Source organism: Columba livia, chromosome 8 (assembly GCF_036013475.1).
Source record: "Columba livia isolate bColLiv1 breed racing homer chromosome 8, bColLiv1.pat.W.v2, whole genome shotgun sequence".
NCBI lineage: Eukaryota > Metazoa > Chordata > Aves > Columbiformes > Columbidae > Columba > Columba livia.
The window spans coordinates 19,881,238-19,899,231 of NC_088609.1; the positions used below are offsets into that span (position 1 = coordinate 19,881,238).

General features: G+C 36.0%; 1 protein-coding gene and 1 long non-coding RNA gene across 3 annotated transcripts in view; one reads left to right on the top strand and one right to left on the bottom strand.

Annotated features, from left to right (window-relative positions):
• On the top strand, positions 1 to 9,848 carry LOC135580120 (uncharacterized). The gene is made up of 3 exons (XR_010474340.1): positions 1 to 286; positions 418 to 473; positions 9,714 to 9,848. It is a non-coding gene; the product is annotated as an uncharacterized LOC135580120 (long non-coding RNA).
• Positions 1,601 to 17,994, bottom strand: part of EEIG2 (EEIG family member 2) — a 27,301-nt gene continuing 10,907 nt past the window's right edge. Inside the window, exons 2-11 of one of the 2 annotated variants that reach the window (XM_065072449.1) lie at positions 14,557 to 14,677; positions 13,877 to 13,906; positions 13,250 to 13,366; positions 12,010 to 12,056; positions 7,990 to 8,096; positions 7,032 to 7,127; positions 6,297 to 6,483; positions 6,078 to 6,205; positions 5,608 to 5,677; positions 1,601 to 4,057 (exon numbers count right to left, since the gene is read on the bottom strand). In XM_065072449.1, coding sequence (XP_064928521.1) covers positions 4,042 to 4,057; positions 5,608 to 5,677; positions 6,078 to 6,205; positions 6,297 to 6,483; positions 7,032 to 7,127; positions 7,990 to 8,096; positions 12,010 to 12,056; positions 13,250 to 13,366; positions 13,877 to 13,906; positions 14,557 to 14,677 — 919 coding nt within the window. In that variant the 3' untranslated portion in view covers positions 1,601 to 4,041. Of the gene's footprint in view, positions 4,063 to 5,607; positions 5,678 to 6,077; positions 6,206 to 6,296; positions 6,484 to 7,031; positions 7,128 to 7,989; positions 8,097 to 12,009; positions 12,057 to 13,249; positions 13,367 to 13,876; positions 13,907 to 14,556; positions 14,678 to 17,994 lie in introns of both variants that reach the window. The other variant, XM_065072448.1, reaches the window with a different exon arrangement.

Sequence of the window (17,994 nt, forward strand, 5' to 3'; positions counted from 1 at the left end):
CAGAAGTATATGAACAATTTTAGTTGTGATTAGACGGGCCATGCCTACAACTCTGAATTTAGGCAAAGCTTCGATAGCTTGTGCTTAGGTATTTCCTGTCACATAGAAATAAAAAGTTACTTAATTTCTAGTTTTTAACAAGGAAGCAATGAAATGAAAACAACCTCTTCCCACAGAAGTGTTACCAAAAGTATTAAGACATGCTTGTCTTTCCCCTTGTCAGCAGATCCTGCTGTGAGGCCGTGAATCAACTCATCTGTCGAAGAACCTTGTAGTGACGCAACAGGTGGGAACAGGAGAGGAGGCAAGAATGAGCAGTTGGGTGGGGAGAAGGCAGAACTACTTATTTTGCCTCAAGATTTATAGAAAGTAACTTATTCCTATGCTAATCTTTGCCTCTGTCTTGTTGTTTTCCAGCACCAGAAGGTCCGCAAAATGCACCTAGGTGTTCAAGGACAGCATTCAAAGTTCTGGTACTTCCTATCTCTTGTTTCTCTGTAGTAGTAAAGGAAAATATTTTCCTATACCACAACAATGGTTTTATTTAATGTCATTGTACCAGTGGGACATAGCCTTATTTTTCTCTATGAGCCTTATTTTCATTCATGGGATGTTTGCCTTCCAGATGAAAAAAAAAACCAACTGTATCTAGATTACACATTTTCCTTACAACATGTATGTTACAGAAAAAGCTAAGTGTTTAACAAGAAAATCCCCTAGTGATAATATTTGTAGCTGCTGGTATTCAATAAGGTGCGCAGCATCTAGGAATGTTTTATGAATATACATGTATATTTCTGAGAGAACTCTGCACTGTGAGGTTCTTAACTGGGGAATTGTTTGCTGATGAGATTTGCCTTTTGTTCTGTTTGGAAACTGTTGATTCATAAAACCAGAAGAGAGACAACAACCCACAGAAGAAATTCTAGGATACTCTGCTGAATATTTGGAAAAACTTTCTTCCTATTTGATTTGAAATACAGCTGAGACTGGTACATAGTACAGATACTTACTCCTTACTATACAGTTAAATGATTACTGAACTGATCTGAGTGCCAAATAGTTTGTACTATAATTAGTTGCAATTTTCACCAATCTAGTTGTTTTTATGTAAGAACAGATACTTACTGCAGTACCAAAAAGCTTGGTTATTTTGAATGTACCGATGAGAAATTAAATACATACCACAAGTAGTTTCATTATAAAAATAAGAAGGTAATATGCAAAGTTATACAAACTGTATGAAAAGTTTAAGTAGTGGTAATTTTGTCATTTGCAAGGTGAGGAGGCACTATGCACAGTGCCTTCACTTTCCCCATTTACTGCTAGTTGTGAAGCCTGCTTAAAAATTAACCTACCAATATGCCTCATACTTTAAAATTCATTTTCATTTGTATAAGACTGACATACTAGTTTTCCTCTCCAGGAGACAGATAAAAAACTATGTACTAGTAACGGTGCCATTAAATACTTTATGGACCAGCAATGAAATTTAATAAGCTGGAGAGATAAAGTCTGAAGAGCAGCAGAGAAACTGTGAAATGGAAACAAACTTCCAGTAAAGTTTGTAATTTCTGCATTAAAAACTGCAGCAACATACTCCAAGCTGAAGACATGAGTTTATTGGATGTCTGAGACATTTGCATTTAAATACAGTAAAAAAACCCCAACCAACACATCTCAAACAATTTACTATATGAGAGGCTCCAGTATTCTTACAACACAGTTTATAAAAATAAAATGCTACATCTAAATATGAAGGTTATGTTCCACTTGAAATATGCATAATTAGAGAATCACTTAAGAGTTGTAACTCAAAGTGAGAACAATAAATTACTAGAATACCGTTTTATTAAAAGCTTTGCTTCCATGTAAACTTCCCTCCTAGTTAAAATATCTTCTCAGGCAATAAAATAATTAGTTTCTAGTAAACAAGATATCTAATCTACAGCAGTTAGCTGTGTCTCCTAACACTGAATACACATCTGGACTGTGGAAATTCCCTTAAGAATTACATAAGTAGCTGTAAAATGTGGGGTTTTTTTAAGTCTGTTTTCCTCTAACTGTGGCTGTTTTTCCTAGTAAACCTAAGTGAACTGGTTTTAATAGATTTGTCAACAAGTGTAGCCGTGTTAAGGAGTACTGAAAACAACTTAATTTATTCAAATTTCGTGCATCTTTTGGCTTGCAGTAGGATTTTTTTGGTATAAATTACTTATATAACAGGAAAGGAAACTATCATGCTGTGGTATACTAGCAGTTATGTAGTTTCTGTTTAAATTCCTGTGGAGGACAGAAATGGATAATACCACACTTCTATTGACAGTAAATAAGATATAATCTTTGTGTCAATTATTTAACCATTAAAATACTTCAAAGAGATTATAACTAACAGTAGGAAATAAAAGTGTTTAAGTAACGTAACTGAGAAATAGCTCATATTAATCATAGTCAGTAACAGTAGTCAAGTTTTAAAATCTTAAATTTCCTTAAAAAAACACAAATAAAAATCAGTTTAATAACTCTACTATAGATTTATGGAAAACAAATCCCGCTTTTCCTAATTTAACCTGTTAAATGCAGCCTACTTCTACTTCAATAAAAGGATGTCAAACATCACTCTAAGCAGAATTTGAAGCATTGAGAGCTTTCAAAAATGGCCACAGTATTTGTTTTCCTTTAATCCAAGACTTACTGATGAATGATACAACTAATCATAACCAAATCAAGGTCATTTTAGTTTACAATTAAATACAGCAGAGCCAAGCCGGAATTAGAACTGTGTCACCTAACACATCCCTTTAAAAAAAATCAATGAAAATGTTAAGAGATCTTTCATCCTTCTTGCCTGTCAGGCAAATCACTGTTTGTGCAAATTTAAACACAGTACATTGACCTTAATATAAGAGTGGGCAGATAGTGAAGGAAGAAGCGTTCAACAAATCTACTGCACAGTAAGACTTTTTCAGAGCGCAGATTATATCTACAATAAAGTGCTTCTCTTAATAAGTTATATTAATAATAGCATAGATGTTTACCTAGCTTTAAAGCTTAAATTGCTTAGTAAAAAGTTAAATCTCCCTGTACCTCCCCGGTCCCGCAAGGCAAGTTTGAAATACAAGCAAAGCACTCCATAACTGTGAAGGATTAAGCCACAATAAAAAGTTGTAAGTGGCAGTAAACTACTGACTAGGTTTGTAAACAGTACCATCCCATTGAATCAAAAGGTTCGTGCATTATTGAACTTCGTTTTTGTGGAAGCAGCTTTTGGACTCCAGATAAAACAATCAAGCTGGCTTTCCTGATAATACACTACCGTGCTTTAGTATTTTGATATGTGATCCCACTTCTTTTGTCACTTGCCTGAAAACAGATGTCACATTTGATGCATTTAAGCCTCTAGACTTCATTTACCATTAACACAACTGATTACTGGCTGGTTTAGATCTATTTAGTGGGGTTTGTTTGTTGGTTTTTAATACATGTGAAGTTCACCTCTGCTGTTCATGATTACAATTAAGTTATGCTTAGTGCTCTTAAGACAAGGTTTTATGTTAAAACATAGCTGAGCTGTTTTGTGGAGGCCTTAATTTTAACTTGATATTAATTTTGACTTAGCAGAAGTAATTAGCTTCTCTAAGACTAAAATGGCAGGGAGGATCAAATTGAGTAATTCATTTCTTCAGGTCCATCACCACAAGTGATCACCTGTATAAAATACTGAAGTGGCCCTCAGTTAATCATGCTTCCAGAAAAGCAATTATTTAAAAAGCAAGTAATTCCACTAACAGGAAGTAGAGCTTACAAAAGCAGCCCAAGAGCTCGCACAAGGTATACATAGCTAAACATTGCTGTCATACCACAGAAGGTGAAGCTCTAAGAGCAAGAGGCATTCCATTACTTTTCAAAAAAAAAAAATCACATTGAGTTAATTTTGCCTTTCACAACTCTTGCAACAGAGCAAACAAAACCAGACGTATCAACACCAGAGCTCCACGTTGTCATCTTGTCATTCCAGTCTAGCGTTTTATCACGACCTGTTCATATGCTCCAGATCCTGCTCTGAAAGAATGTTTGAAAGAAGTTAGTTCAACTTAAATGTAACCTAAACAGCAAGCATCACAGATCAGCAAGTTTACTCATTAAAAAAACCCCAACTAACTGCCTCAAAAAACCACAGTAGCTTGTAGCAGAACAGCTAAATGTGAAGTGTAGAAAATATGCATGATTACTGTGCCACTGAGTTACCAACAGTTTAATGCATTAAAGCATTTTGTGTTGTACTACAGTCAAAATGAAGAATGCTAAATAATATTACTGAAAAAGAAGTTACTGGTGGACTTCTCTATAGTTCCTTAACATTATAAACATTTTTGGGTACCCCTCCCACCCAAACCATATCATATATAGCTAATATTTTTTATATATATTTATACATAAAGAGGCAAATGTCTCTTAAAATAGTATGTCTTCTTACATTAAGATACAAGAAAAACATCTTTCAGTGTTTTGTTCACACTGAATTGTGAATGCAGTTACAAAACTGTCTTATCGCCCACATGACAGAGCATAGTGGGTTGTTTCACATGGCGAATTGCAGTACTATGTCAAAAATTAATAGAGCAGAGCTCTGCCTTAGTATAAAATTCTGCTTGGACTGTTCTGGCAACTGAATTAGGACAGATCTCTATAGACTACTGTGGTGTGCTCTGTAACCATACATGTTATCCTAGATAGAAATTAGTGTACCCAGTTTGCAAGTAAGCCAATGAATTATCTTTTAACCACCAGTATTGCTTACTTTGTAAAATGTATTTGTTCTATAACCTTCAGCATATTATCAGCTGCCTTTATACCTAATTTCAGAAGTACTTGCTGAAATACTGATGCCAGGTTAATTTTGTGTGATAAAGAAAAATCTTAAGAGTTACTCTGGAGGGCAGAATCATAGTATTAGAGCATATTACCTGTTTTTAATGTTTTTTCAGCAGAGAAGACTAATACATTCAGGTCAAATCATAGAACAGAGTATTTGAAGAGGGTTTAGAGAAGAAAAAAGATCTCCCTGTTTCTAAAGCAACTACAAGAAGATAATCTGAAGGAGATTATCAAAGGAGAAAGTTTAGGACTACAGCAGCTGAAAGATGAAAAAGCCATTGAAACTAATAGTGTAGCATATGGAAACAGAAGGAGCTGTGTGCCAAACTGGAGGAAAATTAGGTTTGTTAGCAGGAAGACATAAAAGTTTGATACTGTAAAGGTGGACATGTAAAACACTTTCTTCCAGCTCCAGAGAGTAACCTGGTAAATTTGTAGAGCTAAGACTTCAAACTGGTGCCTGTTTCCTGTGTCCCCACTGAAACGCTGCTCATATCTGAAAACTCTGGAACTGAGACTTTCTGAAAGTTATAATTATTATGGCTGACACATCAGTTTTATTTTGGAACTAACCTACACATTTTGTTTTAAAATATTACAATCTAGTTCTTTTGGTGCCTTTAAATGATACAGAATAGAAAGATATAAAGATCAAGAATTTACGTACAGAATAATTGCTGTATAAGATGCAGTTTTGTTTATGGATTGTTTGTTGTTCAGGCTACATACCTGTTAGGTAAATGATGGCTTCCAAAAGAAGTGCTTCCACCAGGTCCCACAAATAATCTTAAACCTTCTTCTAAAAAGCAAGGGAATTAACATATGTTATTTTCCTTTAATAATGCCCTAGCTAAAACTAAGTAATTTTAAATATCCAAGTTTTTTAACTGATACTTTCAGATGCAAACGTTTTTAAGTAATGAAGAACAAAAAACTTCACATGGCATAGGTTGGAGGAACTACCTTCCTCAGAGATTTTCCCCTGCCCTTTTCAGGCTTGAAATCATTCTCTGGGGAAGTTACCAGAGTCAAGCAAGAGTCTTTTCAACTTCTGAGAGACAGGATGAAGCAGGAAATGTAGGGATCCATATGTACAGTCCTTATGATTACAAGCAACAAGGAGCTATGATAAGGGTGGATTTTCCTAAGGCCTGCGACATGCATCAGTTTTCCCTAAACTGCTTAGTTTATCTCCATACCTTCTGCACTTGAGTCTAAACTGAAGTCTTGACTCTGGAGTATTTTTTCAACTATATCATTAGCATCAACTCTGGTAGCATCAACCCTCTTCAGCTGTGACTCCACAGAGTCTTGCTTCACAGGATGTCTGCAAAAATAAATATGTTTATAGCGCTTAGAAGCAATATAGTAAATTAAGTTGTAGTTCTGCTAAGTAAGGCTTTCAAAGTTAAGTGTACCGGCAGAGCTTTTCTGATGGTGCATCTTTAACAGATGTATCAATACTAGCTTCAGTTACTTTTGGCTCAGCCTCTTCACATGGCTCTAGAATACTCCCAGTTCCTGTGGAGGTGCTGCCCACTGAGGGGTTTCTCCTGTGGCAGAGCTCAGACAAACTGGATGACCTGGAGTGACATGTGCTATATCCTGTTGGGAGAGTGCAGGAGAGCTACGTTAGGTATCTTATTGACAGCCAAAGTCATTGTATTTTACCATCCTGAAAGTGGAATTTGTGTTTGTCTTCTTATAAAGAAACTTCAAAACCCTGATGAATGTATGTGCTTTTACCAGCTAGGGAACTTTGGGTTTTAGGTTCCAGCACATGCTGTTTTCTTTTTGTTCTAAACAACTCTTGCTTTCTAACAAATATAATGACTTGGTGTCATTACTTCCCCTTCAGCTGTTAGATTTAAGCCTCCATTTGTAAGTTACTTGTTTTTACACATGGGAGAGGTAAAATCTCATTCAGATAAGTTAATTGGAAGGACCTAAGGGAAAAAGCTCTCTCACATCTGAACAGGTAATTTATTGTGCTTTTAAGGGGAAAACAATGTTACCCTCCCCATGCTTGAAACTCCTAGGATAAAAGCTTTCAACTTCAAACTTTTTTTTTAACGAGTATACTTCTTTCTACAGTCTAAAACTGTGGAAGTAAATAAACCCAAACAATTAATAACAAAATTGTTAACAGCTACCTGACAATTTTGACTGCTGACTTGCATAGCTTGATGTTCTGGAATGTCCACATGCACCAAGGTTGTCTGGGACTGAGGCACTCTTTGATGAGACATCTGCAACACATGCGAGCCAGATACTGCTGCTAAAGCCAGTTTTGTTATTACTTTACCTGTAATCTTGATTAGACTCCAATGTCAGATTTCCCAGAGGGCTTAGGGACTTGACACTGGTTTTCTACAAACCCTTTGAAGATTCAAGTGCACCAAAAATACCATGTATCTTAACAAATATGGGTTCCTTAAAAAGTAAAATAATCATCAGCATGCTTTCCATAGTACCAGAGTAGAATGGTATGCTAGATTTTTTTTTTTTTTGGCTGAAAAAGTAACTGTGGTTAAGTTAAACTGTGTTTAGGGTGAAAAATTAATAAGCTGTGTAACAGCCTGAAACTTGTTAAAAAAAAAAACAAAACAAGCAACAAAAACCACCCCAAATTCCAACCTGTAATACAATGTTTTAATAGTATTTTTTTCTAATACTCTGAATTTCAGAGTAACTACTTACATTTTAAACAATACTTCAGACTTTCACCACTCAAAATTTACGCAGCTATGCATATCCCTGTGATTCATAAGTTGAAAATGAAAGGCCAAATTAAATGTTCACTCAGAACACAAATCCAAAGCAAATCAAGAAATGTGTCACACAGAAAAGGAAATATTTTAGATGTTAAAAGTAAGGCAGGATATCAGTCTGATTTCTGTTCTTTTTTTTTCCATTAAACAGACTGTTTACAAAAGTAAAAAAGAGTGACTCCACTGCTGTTACCGGGGGGAGTGTGTCTCCACACATAACCAAAGGTTTCTTTGTGTGTCAAAGATCTCAAGCATTTGTACATCTTGAAGTATTTTGTACTTCTTGAAGATATGAAGCCAGTTATAAAAGAAGTGAGAAACGAAGAGCATTATCTTATACCTGCTATGCCCAAATGTACCACTTTTAAGTTTTCTCCACCTTTCCTGTCTTCATGCAAAGATTCTGATTCCCCAGGAATTGCAATCGACATTGCCGTGGAAGGCGGCCTGCAAGAAGAAGGTGGTTAAGATTTGCTGCGCTTTTGCTGTAATCCCTCCAGATTGATCAACACAGACTTTTCAGGCAGGCTAGCATAATTCATACTGTGCTTCAAGTTAATAGGCTTGCAACTTTTTTTTCTGAAAACATACAGCCTAGCCCACTGTTAAAACAAACAAACAAACAACACAAACCTCCCTCCCGCCCAACCCCAACCTTTTGCTATTGAGCTTCAGGACATTTTACAGAATCCACCTGCTCAGCCCTCAGTCTTCAGGCTTCTGGGGATCTTTGGAAAGGCGTTTCATTTTTGATGATTGGGGGAGTGATATGTGTTTATTTTGAAGGTCTTAATTATTTTATTTAAGTATATGAATCACAAAATAATTTACATGCTAAGGATGTATATAGTACAGTACTTCATGGAACATGTGGCAAGATGGTAAGTTAAAAAATCCCAAACGCAGACAACAACAGTTGGCCAACTTGGCTTGTGCACTGTGATGTGCTCCTGGCTGTTTCATCTCCATTAAAATATGTGAGGAGGTTCCGGGCTGATAACCCTCTCACTCCTAACAGAGGGGCCTGTGTTACCATCTCCATCTATTCCCCTCTAAATTCTACCTTCCACAAATTAAAAAAAGCATTACGTATGACATAATTTAGATTTGGTTCATTATTTTAAAAGCTTTTGATAAAGCTTAAATGCTTGTTTCAGTTTATACCAAGACCCAAAAGGATATTTTGTTAAAATGAATAAACATATAAGTTTGTGCTTTGCTAGTTCAAAAGAACTAATAAGATGACAAAGTGGAAGTAATCTTCTCTTGCAAGCAAATACAGCTAAAATACATTTCAAGATGTTACCTACAGGTTTTTATAATGCTTTGTTGTTTGTGACTTTGGGAAGAGACTGTTGGTCTGCATACAAATGGATATTTGTTGACATTTTTAGATTTGACATATTCAATAGCTTAGTCGCTGCCTCTATCTACAGCAGCCTTTCCCCTTTGATGTTACATTTGAAAGTAAAGAGAGAAACAGAAAAAGCACTTCTGGAAATATAAAGCTTATGTGACTTAATTGCCTAACATACTTTCAAAAGCAAAAGCTGAATGCTTTTGGGGCTGTAACCCCAGGTCAAACATCAAGCCTTCTAGGCTTCTCTGTAAAGTATGTAGCTGTTTACAGATTGTGAAATTGTTTAAGGTTTATTTTTCCTTCTATAAAGAACATCTGGATTAGATAAATGTTTGTTCTGTTTGCATTGAAGGTTAATGTTCCAGGAAGTGGTTATACCATCAGTTTGGAAGAAAATGCCAACTCTGAATAATTTCAGTTGGAGATTTTTTCCTAGGGACCTAGCATACTATTTAGGTACTAATTTCAACTACTTTGGTACCAGCCAGTAAAGACCAGAAATATATTGTTTTAAACCTAATAATTGATAAATTGTTTATCAGTATCAGTGAAGTATTTGTTAGTAGGTCTAACTCAAAAAGTGCTAAATAACTAGGGATACAGAAGAGCTTTGCCCAATCAAACAAATTCAGATAATACCCTCTTACAGTTTGTTCAGTATGCACAAGATGAGATTTCACAGTGTTCTATTCTTCTTATTGAAGGTTAGAAGACATGAGAAAGGACCTTTAGTGTGGTGCAAGGGGACGTTGGAGAGTTCCTGCAGTGAATCACCTGAGCTAGACCGGTGCAGGCAACATTCTCAGATCTCCTCAGTAAGGTAAGGTAAGGATACAGCCACAGCAGCAATGCACAAAGTCTCTAGTTGCTACAGAAAACAGTTCTCCATTGTCCTAATAAAACCTACAAATCGTGAGTTACATGAAGTAACTTGCACCTCAGACTGAGTTAGGAGATCCTGCTGCTTTTCTTGAAGCTGCAGGCTTGTTTCATTTTAAACACAATCTTTTTCACTTAAGAAAGACTTCATATCTGATTACTGCTACAGATTAAGCCTGTATAAGATTATTAGCCATTTTAATTGGATTATTCAGAGGGACATTGATTGTCTACATTAATCTGATAAATGATGAGTTTAAATTCAGTTTATGAGAGTATTTTGAACAAAACCCCTAATCCATATGGAAGTAAAAGTTACACAAAAGGTCGAGATTGACATAACAAGGGTGAAGCTAGCAATTTTTTCCAGACTGTTTTCCTTAAACTCATTTTTTTTTCTTTTAAAGTTATGTGCAATACTTGGAACTCTGCCTTCGATTGTTTTTCAAAAGGCTGACATGAGAACAAGTATGCTGTCTCAGAGCAAAGGCCTCTCTAGCTTAGCATCCTGTTTCTGTCAGCAGCAAAGAGATGCTAAGACAATATGGCACACCTAGTAATGTATCTCCCAAATATTCTTCCAACATTTCCTCATCTGTACCTTCGTTGTTTCTTGAGCCTCATAAAATGTTTTAGACCTAATAGCCCTCAATTTTTTTTTTATTCAGGACTGTGTCTTAATTCTTTCTTGAGCTTTTAGTATTCACAATGTGTAGTAGCAAGGAGTTCCACAGCTTAATTGCATTTGCTGGGAAGAAAAATATATTCTCTCATTTTGATTCTGTCTCCTACTAGTTTAATTATAACAATGTGGTCAAGGAAGTAAACTGAAGAAAAATTTGCGTTAAACCAGAACTTAAGGGACCAAGTGTATTTTGAAGGAAGTATTTCATCAACCCATACCACAAACATCTTGTGACAAGTAAAATACAACTAAGTTAGTTTAAACCTGATCTAGACAAAATTACCACCTATTGTCATGTAGAATTACAAAACATTAACATTAAACTGAAAAGTACATATATTTTGAACAACCCAGTCTACCAGCATTCTAAATTGTAGAAAAGCAGTGGCATTAAGAGTCTTGGCAAGCACTGAGGAATATTCCACACTGCATTCATGGAAGCAGATTCTATACGTATCTCTAAGCCTCTCCTTAAAATGAATGTTTAGGTTATTATAAAATCTCTTTTGTAATACAAATGATATGTAAGAGTTCTTCACTTCCTACTGATCAGGATAATTAAGTCATGGTTAGGAAGGTAGTGCTGGTCTCTGGAATTAGGAAGCTTGCCAATTGCACTGTTCCAGTTCAACTGGGGTGCCTCATACCAAAATGTCTTAGTAGTCTAGAAAGACAGCAACAATGTCATCTTACTCGTGACTAGGTTTTTCCCTAGCATGTGTGATCTTTCTGTGCTGTGGTTAGTTATGGAAGCTAACATGATCTAGCAAAACTGTGACATTTCCTTAACTACGAATTAAGGGCAATGAGATCAAAGGATCCTGAAAATATAGTGGTGTATTCTTCCAGATGTTACCTCTTGCTTCTTTTACTAAGTTGCATAATGTCTTTGCTAATTAATTATCTGTAAGTGCTTTCTCTTGTACTAAGTCATATCAAACGTCTGTTTTTTTTTAAATAAATATTTTACAATCATTTGGGACTTGTGCATAAAAGGTGTAACAGCACATTTTCCCAAACACAAGCATTAGTCAGATCACCCCATATTTATATAAGCTTGCTGCAGGAACAGTTTCTCTTAAGTGGTAGTAGAGTTTCAGGGTGGTTTGGTGAGGTTGTTTTAATTGTTGGGGTTTGTTTGTTTGGTTTTTTGGTGAATGGGTTTGGGTTTGTTTATTTGTTTTAATTACAGGTGTACAGGCTAGTATTCTTTGCTTGAAAATATACTATTTAACCAGCAAGGAAACCTATAATACTTATACTGGTATTTTTACTGTCTTAGCCATTATTCAGCTATCATCTCATTTTTTGTGCCTTTTTTTTTTCTTTAAGTTTTTGCATTTATAGATCAGTCCAATCTGGCAAATTCTGGTATAATTCTGAACAAAGAATGTGTGACCGAAACACTATCTCACACAGGTATTTTATAAACTTACATTTTAAAGCATGGGTCGCCAGACATTAGCTGCATGTTGATCAAAACCTACACATTAAGAAAACAAAACCCTCCGTAAGAGAAAAAAAAATGGAATTGGTCTGTGATACGTAGCCATGTTACTAAGTTACACCTGCCACAAATCTTACATTTAAGTAAAATAAAATGGCATAATTACATACGCAAATAAACACACTTGTGCAAAAAAACATTTTCTTAGTACACATGCAATCAAAACAAAATAGCATTTGAAATAACACTTGCATGTACAAGATTCTGCAAAAGCTACTCAGATCAAGAAGAATCTTTGAATCATTAATAGTTAAGATAGCTTCAGGGGAAAAATAGACAGGAAATCCAAAAGGTTAATGAACAAACAGAATATTGTTTAAAACAGTGGGTGCTGAAATATGTTCTTTGCTGAGTGTGTTTAACAAACTGCTAGCATACAAGAACTGGTTGTACTAACATCAGAAAGAGTAAAACCACAAAAGATAAATAATGCCATAGGACAACAATGCATTGAGAAGGCTCCTTAGCTGGGTCAAAGCCATCGATTAGAAGTTTTCTGGAAAAAGTCTATGACTGTCTTAAAAAAAAAACAAAGTGCATGCTTAATGGTATTCTCAATGGTATGAGAAATTAATCCTAGTGTTGTGGTAGGAAAAGAATTTTTTTTTTAATTTACTTGTAACATTCTGTATGTGATTATTTTCAGGTTAATGCAGTTTATTCAGTTTTTTAAACTCCCTGGACTAATGAAAGGCAACAGCAGAGTGAGTTTCTTCAGCAACACTCACCAATTGTTACATTGATTACTATCAAATAGAAAAGGGCAAGTTCTGGGAGTCATAGAGGTGTTGAAGCTGGCTTATGAGAAATAAGCCAATTAAGAGATACACTCTTAGAAAAACTGCACAGGAAGTTGTCGAGTCTTAAACATGTAATTGCTACATTTATATGAATGTGTTAACGACTTTGTTGTGTTTCCCCATCCCATTTTTCTATCCCTGTTAGAATAGCAATGCCTTTTGAAAGCTTTTCTTTTACAAAATAGCAGAAGTTCTGCTTTTGACTGAATGGATTTTAATGATCCTCACTAAACAGTGCTGATGTTTTCACTTTAAATAGTTTTCCTTCTAGAAAGAGGTTCAGCAAATGTTTTAAATTTCATGAAGTGCTTAATAAATTAATAAAGCAGAGAACAAGTAGTATTAAGTATGATAAAAGCAAGAAATTACTTTGAGAATGGAGTTATCCTGTCTTGTATTTTTGGTATCATAACCTTCCAGTAAGCAGCGACGAGTGGTATTTCCCGATCCAGCAAACTCCGCTAGATTTAGATCTGCAAATCCCAACTGTTAAGAGAAAATAACCAAGTTAGTAGTAAGCATATTACTCAATGCAGGTACTTGCTAAATGCAGAGTGTTGAGTGCCATTCAACAGCAGTTTCTCACAAATATGAACCGGAGGATGCCCATTGCAGGGAGTGGCCCAAGGCAAAAAGCAGAAAACAAAATTTTGAGCGTCAAATTCAGCATAGCTCTGTTTTCAGTTAAAAATTTAAGTCTCATGAGATAAAGGAACAAGGAGTATTTTCTTTATTTTTAAAATTAAACACACAGAGGAGGGTTTACTTTTATCAACCCTTTCAACATACTAAATTGAAAGAGAAGAACTCATTCTGGTGGTGTAATATTATACCCACTAAACACACTAATCAAGAGTTCTAAACCACTGTGTCACTATAATGCGCATAATGAAATAATGGATATTAGAGTACTATTCTGGAATTACTTTAAAAGGGCATAAAATGTCAAGAAAGAAAAGACAATTTGTAGGCAAAATTAGATACACCTCAATTTACCTTTGCATATGCCTTTCCCCCTTTTAACTCCTATAGAAAAAGAAAAAAGACATATCATTAGCCCTTAAAGATACTGACTGGGGATTTTTTGTTTGATTTGTTTTTTCTGGGTTTTTTTTTGTTGTTTGTTTGTTTTTTTTTTTTTTTTTTTTTTTAGAAGAGCAAATACTAATATTTGTTTTAAAATAGCTCAAGACACATTTGCTAGGCTGTACTGTTGTCATTTAGAACCTGGTATTAATACTGCCGTCAGTGCAGGCCAGCAGAAGACCGTCATCTTAGCAGGGCGAGGAAGGGTGAGTGCCCCATGCCAACCAGCATTTGGCTCTTGCAGGGTCTTGCCCCAAAAGCAGCAAGTGCTGTACACAAAATTCTGGTACTTAGCACAGTTTAAGGCTTCAAAGTTTACTGCTGCTTGCTAGAAGTATCTATCGGGGTGACTTTACAAAGACTGAATGACTACTTTGTCGTCCTGCTGGAATAAGTGTACTTTTTAATAGGAACATAAAACCCCATGAATTAGAGGTAATTAAGAAGATTACTATGAAATTTTGAATAGAATATCTGACATGATTGCAGCTAAAATTTGGTGTATGAAATTAATCAGACATTTAAAAATTAAACCAAAACAGGTAAAGAAAGAGCAGGGAAAACAGAGAGGAAGGAAAAGAGCTACTTACCTTCCGTACAGACACTCTGCAAACGCAAGGATCCAGAATCCCTGTTGTGGCACTGGCACTGATTTTACACATAAATAAGAACTTTTTCTTCCAGCGGACACAGTTTGCCTGTACCACCTCCCTGCAAACACAGAGCATGCTTGGTATCAGTTGCATATACATCAGGACCATAAGATACAATAGGGAAGCTCAAGATACAAACAGCAGAACCAGTGTTTGTAGAGTGCAAACCTTCAAAACCTGATCCAAGGCCTGAATAACTCTTCTTCATTCTTCTCTTTGTGTGGCAAGACCAATAACTTGTTTCCAACATGGAACACAATATTAGACCTAAAGAAAGATTCAACAGCCATGTGATTTCTCCAGTTTGCCTCAGGAGCGTGGAGTCTTCCTGAACATTAGCTCCCAGGCAGGCACTGCCTTCCAAGCTGCTGAGCTTTGGAATGTGCTCAAGATTCCGTCTCCGAGAAGCAGTTTTTCAATACAGAGAAGGGGAGCATCATACAAGCAGATAAATTAGAGGCCCAGGAAAGTACAAAGGAGATGATGTACAATAACCAGATCTAAGATAATGCATTTGGGGCAAACAAGAATTTCAGCTACTTGCTGGGAGCTTGCCATTTGAGAGCAAAAGAAGATGACATATCTGAATGGATTTGTTCATCACAGGAGGGTTACAACCTGACAGTTTGATGCAGCTGAGAAAAAAAGCAAAATGTAGGATGCTTTCAGCTGTATTAATGTCATTATATAAGGCTCAAACAGAACACATTCTATTTGGGTAACTCTGGTTGAAAAAGACTCAAAAATGAACAGGTACAGGAAGGACAAATAGAAAACTCCTGTATCTTATAAGAAAAGATTACATATGATAAAAATACACTTTAGAGACCAAATAACTTTAAGTCAAATGACAAGTGATTAGAACCAAAATAAGACGTAATCAATTTAAAAGTGAAAATTACAAGATCTCAAACCACAGAGCACATTTCTAGAGCAGCCTTCAAGTAAGAGAAGTAGGAGCAAAAAAATCTTACTGTAATTAAGATCTTACTGACCTCATTAACATTTATAAATATACAAAGGGTGAGTGTCACGAGGATGGAGCCAGGCTCTTCTCGGTGACCACCAATGGTAAGACAAGGTATAATGGATTCAAACTGGAACACAAGAGGTTCCACTTAAATATGAGAAGAAATTTATTCTCAGTGAGGGTAACAGAGCACTGGAACAGGCTGCCCAGGGAGGTTGTGGAGTCTCCTATTCTGGAGACATTCAAAACCCGCCTGGACACATTCCAGAGTAGCCTCATCTAGGTGTTCCTGCTCCGGCTGGGGGATTGGACAGGATGATCTTTTGAGGTCCCTTCTAATCCCTGACATTCTGTGATTAAAGACAAGGGTAGCTAGTTTGTCAATAACAGGCAACATAAGGACTGTGATTCTGAGGGACCCTCCTCAATGATCAAAAGCTCTTTTCTAGTCTCATGTTTCTTAACTTGGAACTGTGGAGAAACTGTGCTAATTTTTTCTACCACTCTAATGCTTCAAGTGCAGTCTTCACATATTAAAGTAATGTTGTCCTTTTCTTTCTCTTCCATTTTTTTTAATACATACATTCCCATGTTTTTTAATTAACTTCTTGCAGCAGCTTATTAGTGAAGATCCAGTCTGACATCTGTAACAGACGTAGAATTCTATGGTTCCACAGAAGTTGGAGTCAGAGTTCATCACCTCTGGAGAAATGATGAATCCCAAGGCTCCCACAAAAGCTCTTTTTGCTGTGCTGGTCAGACTGCAAGCTACAGTGCTCACTGGCACCGAGACTTGCTAAGGTAGGAATAAACTAGCCTGCCTGAAATGAGTCAGTTTAATGATCGCAGACTAACGGATTCTGATGATACAACGCTGAGTCATATTCAAGCATGTGACCTAAAAGGAACAGCCTCTGTACACCACTAGCTACCCACCCGTTATGTTTTACATTGTAAACTTTCCTGTGCTTTGGAAAAAAAATATCCCAAACTGCCAGTATATGAGTTATTTAAATCCAAAATAGAACCTGAATTCAAAAAAGGCCAATTACTAATAGCTGCATCTTCTACTGGAAACAGGCTTAAGAAAGAAGTCATCAAGTAAAATACAACCTTAAAGGGATATTTGATAACTGCTAGCATTTGTGATATGTAGGAGGCTTGGGAACATCTATTGTAACACTTATGTGATAGTTGCTCAACTCTCATGCAAAGAAAATAGTTGACTAGATGTCCACTATTGAGCAGAACACAGCTATCCAGTTTATGGATATCTGGGGCCTGCATATTTGTAGGTTTCATATGCTGCACTTAAAGATAACGTAACTTCTGAGAATGCTCTTTTTTCTGCAGATCACAGTGGTCCAGTAACTTAGAAATGAATTGGGTTTCAGTTATTTTTTTTTCTAAGTAACCTTTTGAGCTTATCCTAAAAATGAAAGAATAGCAGGTCCTCTTTTCTCTTGAAAACACCACCACATCAGTTGTACTAGCTACAGATTTTTTATTCAAATAGAGAAGGGCTATTTTGTCACTATCTTAAGTCATTAAATACACTGTAGTACTCTGAGCCTTCTGTCAACAGTTCTATCAGGATAGACTGAGAATGCTAAAAGCTCTTAGGAAACAACGCTAATGTCCTCTTGGGAGCACCAGAAGCAACTGGCCTGTGTTGATACTTAAAGATAATAGACTTGAACATAACATTATAAGTAAACAACTTCTACATTAAGAGGATAATTAAAAATGCTGTCACCTAATCAAAGTGATTGTTGTAGCCAGCTCTCTCTTTTACTAGGAAGAGTTACTGAAATTAAATCTTACCAGAAATATGTATCAATACTAAAATGCATGCAATTATACAAACCTTTATTAAGTTTGAAAGAGCAAGAACTCTTAACAATTCTTTGCCTTAAGCTCTATCTTTAGACTCAGATCAAGGCATATCAGCTATGGCCATGAATCCACAGGGAGCATTTGCACATAACTATGCATCCAAAAATATCTGCAAAACAATCCAGTCTCAAGCGTCCTTTTGGAAAGTAGAAGCAATATAGATTTTCTGCTATTTGTTATAAGGCTATAAGACAATGCTACAAGACTTGTCATCCATAAAGCTCAGAAAATCCCTTCCCATAGCATCTGCTCATCACACAATTAGGACAGTTGTCATCACCCTTACACATGTCACTTATCACCCAGGATACCATTGGGATGACCAGTAACAGAATTGCTTCTCCTATTCATCATTTCAGCAAGTTCTTGTAGTGTTTTTACATCTGTCATATTTCCAGTTATTAATAACACTTTTTCCTACAAATAATGCCTTTGATTTTCTAGATGTTTCTATAAACTCATAAGGTCAAAATCATATACCAAAATCTTTGTGCAACTCAGTATAATGG